We start from the raw sequence: 5,924 nt of genomic DNA, 5'->3' as shown, positions 1-5,924 counted from the left end.
GTGTGGGCGGAGTCAGCGTCACTAAACCCCAACCATGGATGAGTCCATACTCGTGTGAATGTTTGAGGCGTTGAATGCGTCACAATGTCCAGAAAGCTCCGGAACAAAAAGCTAACCTGGGCGCTAACAGTTAGCACACCAGGAACAATTTTTTTTGCTTTTTATCGTTAGCTCGGTCGCTAACGCAACAAAATGTCCAGTCGGGAAGCATCGGTGTGTTTACTGACATCCTGTAAAGTGCAGTTCTGATGTAAAAAAAAAAAAAATCAATTACTGAAAAATAAGAATTTTCGAGCAGAAAATTCTGATGTTTGTGGTTTTTTGTGCCAAAGTTTTTTGTAAAGATTCAAAACTCCAGGATTCTCTGTTTCATCGCCGGTCACTGGAGTGTAACGGGCGCTTCGGCCTCAGGGGGGCGCCGCTGTGTCTGACGTGGAAACAGACCTGCTGTGGTTTCCATGGTAACCGCTTCAACGAAAGATCAAAGTGAAAAACACACAAAAAAAAGATCGTTCTGACTGAAGCTCCGCCTCCTGAGTCCTGAGTTAGTTAGCGGTGGGGACGAGCACCCTGACAGGGAGGGCGGGGCCTCGGCTCATTTTGTTGAGGTCTCCGTTGTCGGCGGGCCACGAGGACGCCGCCCTCTTGGACGTCGTGTGCCGCCGGGCGTGTTTGGTCAGGTGGTCGCTGCGCATGAAGCGCCGGTCGCACACGCCGCACACGAACTTCTTCTCGCCGGTGTGCGTTCGCCGGTGGCGGGAAAGCTCGTCGGAGCGGGCAAACTTTTTGTCGCAGCCTTCCCAGTGACAGCTGAACGGCTTTTCACCTGCGGAGCGACAACAAACACACGCCATCAGTGGGCGGAGCCATCAGTGGGCGGCGCCATCGTGGCGTTCCTTCAGAATAGTTGTTAAATGAGATGAGTTAGTTTGTCGTACGTTAGTTTGTGTCTTACATTAGTTTGTGTCATACGTTAGTTTGTCGTACGTTTGTTTGTCGTACGTTTGTTTGTCGTACGTTAGTTTGTCGTACGTTAGTTTGTGTCGTACGTTAGTTTGTGTGGTACGTTAGATTGTCGTACGTTAGTTTGTGTCTTACATTAGTTTGTGTCATACGTTAGTTTGTCGTACGTTTGTTTGTCGTACGTTAGTTTGTCGTACGTTTGTTTGTCGTACGTTAGATTGTGTGGTACGTTAGTTTGTCGTACGTTTGTTTGTCGGTTGTAGTTTGTCGTACGTTAGTTTGTCGTACGTTAGTTTGTGTGGTACGTTAGTTTGTGTGGTACGTTAGATTGTCGTACGTTAGATTGTGTGGTACGTTAGTTTGTCGTACGTTTGTTTGTCGTATGTTAGTTTGTCGTACGTTAGATTGTGTGGTACGTTAGTTTGTCGTACGTTTGTTTGTCGTACGTTAGTTTGTCGTACGTTAGTTTGTCGTACGTTAGTTTGTGTCGTACGTTAGTTTGTGTGGTACGGTAAGATTGTCGTACGTTAGATTGTGTGGTACATTAGTGTCATACGTCCGTTAGTTTGTCGTACGTTAGTTTGTGGTACGTTAAGATTGTCGTACTTTAGATTGTGTGGTACGTTAGTGTCATACGTCATTTAGTTTGCTGTACGTTAGTTTGTCGTGCATTAGTTTGTCGTACGTTAGTTTGTGTGGAACGTTAGTTTGTGTGGTACGGTAGCGTCATACGTCAGTTAGTTTGTCGTACGTTAGTTTGTCGTACGTTAGTTTGTCGTGCATTAGTTTGTCGTACGTTAGTTTGTGTGGAACGTTAGTTTGTGTGGTACGGTAGCGTCATACGTCAGTTAGTTTGTCGTACGTTAGTTTGTCGTAAGTTAATTTGTGTCACACGTCCGTTTGTGTCGTAAGTTAGTTTGTGTCGTACGTTATTTTGTGTCGTACGTTATTTTGTGTCGAACGTTATTTTGTGTCGAACGTTATTTTGTGTCATACGTTAGTTTGTGTCGTGCGTTAGTTTGTGTGGTACATTAGTTTGTGTCGAATGTTAGTTTGTGTCGTACGTTAGTTTGTGTCGTACATTAGTTTGTGTCGAATGTTAGTTTGTGTCATACGTTAGTTTGTGTCGAATGCTAGTTTGTGTCGTACATTAGATTGTGTCGTACGTTGGTTTGTCGTGCGTTAGTTTGTGTCGTGCATTGGTGTGTGTGTGTGTGTGTGTGGTGACAGCGCCTCCTACCTGTGTGCGTGCGCAGGTGCGCCTTCAGGTGTGAACTCTTGAAGTACGTCTTCTTGCAGCCGAGGAAGTTGCAGACGTAGTTTCTCCTGCGTGAGAACTCGGCCTGTGAGGAGGCGCCGCTCGCTCCTGAGGGAATGTAAACGGGAGCCGGGGCGAGGGGGAGGAGCTTGGTGCTGCCCAGGGTCACGTGACCCTGCGTGACGTGCTGCTGCGGCACCACGAACACCACGGCGCCCGGAGGCACGGCCGAGCCCACCAGCACGGGCTGGGCGAAGGTGGGCGGAGCATGCGGCAGGATGGGCTTTGGCCCGCCCCCCGCGGTCTGCACCTGAACCGGAGCCTGGACGAAGGCGGAGATCATCCCCGCCCCCCCGCTGACCGGGATCACCTGACAGAGGAGCGGAGAAGCCGAGAGCCGCGGGGGCGGGGACGAGGAGGAGGGGGAGGAGCGAGGAGGAGGAGGAGGAGCAGGAGCAGGAGCAGGAGCAGGAGAGGGCGGGCTGCTGGGACACGGGGGACGTCCCCTCGTGGGCGTGTCTGTGAGCTGAGAGCAGGAAGGGGCGGGGACACTGAGGCTGTCGGCCGTGTGGCGGATGACGCTGGTGGCCATGGCTCTGCTGGGGGGCGGAGCCACAACAGACGAGTCCGTCTGTGGAGGAAGTACTGTGACATGAGGGAGGCCAGGGTGGGCGGAGCCAACACTGAGCCCCACGCTGGGTAAGACTTGTGTGGAGGCGGGGCTTGGAGCAGAGGCGGGGCTTGGAGCAGAGGCGGTGGAGGCCTCGGAGAAGCTGGGACTGTGAGGCGGAGTCATACACTGAAGAAACATAGATTATTATTAAATGTTACAATTATATACAAATAAATTTAAAGACATCATTCACTTCAGAGAGAAAACACAGGAGCTGCTGGTCCTCTGCTGCCTCGTGTGGTCACTTTGTGTCACTGAGTTAGGTCTAAATGAAATAATTTAAAAGCCGAATTTTACGTGAGTTTGTGTCGTACCTTAGTTTGTCGTACGTTAGTTTGTGTCGTATGTTAGTTTGTCGTACGTTAGTTTGTCGTGAGTTAGTTTGTGTCGAATGTTAGTTTGTGTCGTACATTAGTTTGTTTTGCGTTATTTTTTGTGGTGCGTTAGTTTGTGTCGTACGTTAGTTTGTCGTACGTTAGTTTGTTAGTTTGAATTCACTAAAATCAGTCATTGTAAGTTAGTGATGGAGGCAGCAGTGGATCAACAACTCCTGTGAACTCCTGTGTGCTGTGATGTTAAAATCACTGGTTTTCTCTATGGACTTTGGTGTGGGAGAGTGAGTGACTTTGGTGTGGGAGAGTGAGTGACTTTGGTGTGGGAGAGTGAGTGACTTTGGTGTGGGAGAGTGAGTGACTTTGGTGTGGGAGAGTGAGTGACTTTGGTTTGAGAGAGTGAGTGACTTTGGTGTGGGAGAGTGAGTGACTTTGGTGTGGGAGAGTGAGTGACTTTGGTGTGGGAGAGTGAGTGACTTTGGTGTGGGAGAGTGAGTGACTTTGGTTTGAGAGAGTGAGTGACTTTGGTGTGGGAGAGTGAGTGACTTTGGTGTGGGAGAGTGAGTGACTTTGGTTTGAGAGAGTGAGTGACTTTGGTGTGGGAGAGTGAGTGACTTTGGTGTGACTTTGGTGTGGGAGAGTGAGTGACTTTGGTGTGGGAGAGTGAGTGACTTTGGTTTGAGAGAGTGAGTGACTTTGGTGTGGGAGAGTGAGTGACTTTGGTGTGACTTTGGTGTGGGAGAGTGAGTGACTTTTGTGTGGGAGAGTGAGTGACTTTGGTTTGAGAGAGTGAGTGACTTTGGTGTGGGAGAGTGAGTGACTTTGGTTTGAGAGAGTGAGTGACTTTGGTGTGGGAGAGTGAGTGACTTTGGTTTGAGAGAGTGAGTGACTTTGGTGTGGGAGAGTGAGTGACTTTGGTGTGGGAGAGTGAGTGACTTTGGTTTGAGAGAGTGAGTGACTTTGGTGTGGGAGAGTGAGTGACTTTGGTGTGACTTTGGTGTGGGAGAGTGAGTGACTTTTGTGTGGGAGAGTGAGTGACTTTGGTTTGAGAGAGTGAGTGACTTTGGTGTGGGAGAGTGAGTGACTTTGGTTTGAGAGAGTGAGTGACTTTGGTGTGGGAGAGTGAGTGACTTTGGTTTGAGAGAGTGAGTGACTTTGGTGTGGGAGAGTGAGTGACTTTGGTGTGAGAGAGTGAGTGACTTTGGTGTGTGAGAGTGAGTGACTTTGGTGTGGGAGAGTGAGTGACTTTGGTTTGAGAGAGTGAGTGACTTTGGTGTGTGAGAGTGAGTGACTTTGGTGTGAGAGAGTGAGTGACTTTGGTGTGAGAGAGTGAGTGACTTTGGTGTGTGAGAGTGAGTGACTTTGGTGTGAGAGAGTGAGTGACTTTGGTGTGGGAGAGTGAGTGACCTTGGTGTGAGAGAGTGAGTGACTTTGGTGTGTGAGAGTGAGTGACTTTGGTGTGAGAGAGTGAGTGACTTTGGTGTGGGAGAGTGAGTGACTTTGGTGTGAGAGAGTGAGTGACTTTGGTGTGGGAGAGTGAGTGACTTTGGTGTGAGAGAGTGAGTGACTTTGGTGTGTGAGAGTGAGTGACTTTGGTGTGAGAGAGTGAGTGACTTTGGTGTGGGAGAGTGAGTGACTTTGGTGTGAGAGAGTGAGTGACTTTGGTGTGGGAGAGTGAGTGACTTTGGTGTGGGAGAGTGAGTGACTTTGGTGTGGGAGAGTGAGTGACTTTGGTTTGAGAGAGTGAGTGACTTTGGTGTGGGAGAGTGAGTGACTTTGGTGTGGGAGAGTGAGTGACTTTGGTGTGGGAGAGTGAGTGACTTTGGTGTGGGAGAGTGAGTGACTTTGGTGTGGGAGAGTGAGTGACTTTGGTTTGAGAGAGTGAGTGACTTTGGTGTGGGAGAGTGAGTGACTTTGGTGTGGGAGAGTGAGTGACTTTGGTGTGGGAGAGTGAGTGACTTTGGTGTGGGAGAGTGAGTGACTTTGGTGTGGGAGAGTGAGTGACTTTGGTGTGGGAGAGTGAGTGACTTTGGTTTGAGAGAGTGAGTGACTTTGGTGTGGGAGAGTGAGTGACTTTGGTGTGGGAGAGTGAGTGACTTTGGTGTGGGAGAGTGAGTGACTTTGGTGTGGGAGAGTGAGTGACTTTGGTTTGAGAGAGTGAGTGACTTTGGTGTGGGAGAGTGAGTGACTTTGGTGTGGGAGAGTGAGTGACTTTGGTTTGAGAGAGTGAGTGACTTTGGTGTGGGAGAGTGAGTGACTTTGGTGTGACTTTGGTGTGGGAGAGTGAGTGACTTTGGTGTGGGAGAGTGAGTGACTTTGGTTTGAGAGAGTGAGTGACTTTGGTGTGGGAGAGTGAGTGACTTTGGTGTGACTTTGGTGTGGGAGAGTGAGTGACTTTTGTGTGGGAGAGTGAGTGACTTTGGTTTGAGAGAGTGAGTGACTTTGGTGTGGGAGAGTGAGTGACTTTGGTTTGAGAGAGTGAGTGACTTTGGTGTGGGAGAGTGAGTGACTTTGGTTTGAGAGAGTGAGTGACTTTGGTGTGGGAGAGTGAGTGACTTTGGTGTGGGAGAGTGAGTGACTTTGGTTTGAGAGAGTGAGTGACTTTGGTGTGGGAGAGTGAGTGACTTTGGTGTGACTTTGGTGTGGGAGAGTGAGTGACTTTTGTGTGGGAGAGTGAGTGACTTTGGTTTGAGAGAGT

The 5,924-nt window shown here is 49.3% G+C and overlaps 1 protein-coding gene across 1 annotated transcript in view; it reads right to left on the bottom strand.

The window, feature by feature from the left end:
- Positions 1–206: 206 nt before the first annotated feature.
- Positions 207–5,924, bottom strand: part of klf11a (Kruppel like factor 11a) — an 8,721-nt gene continuing 3,003 nt past the window's right edge. The window contains exons 3-4 of the mRNA XM_083898878.1: positions 2,204–3,020; positions 207–826 (exon numbers count right to left, since the gene is read on the bottom strand). Coding sequence (XP_083755004.1) covers positions 546–826; positions 2,204–3,020 — 1,098 coding nt within the window. The 3' untranslated portion in view covers positions 207–545. The remainder of the gene's footprint in view (positions 827–2,203; positions 3,021–5,924) is intronic.

Source organism: Microchirus variegatus (genome assembly GCF_963457635.1).
Source record: "Microchirus variegatus genome assembly, chromosome: 12".
Taxonomy (NCBI): domain Eukaryota; kingdom Metazoa; phylum Chordata; class Actinopteri; order Pleuronectiformes; family Soleidae; genus Microchirus; species Microchirus variegatus.
Note: the sequence above shows the minus strand (reverse complement) of the source record. Positions and strands in the feature narration are given on the sequence as shown.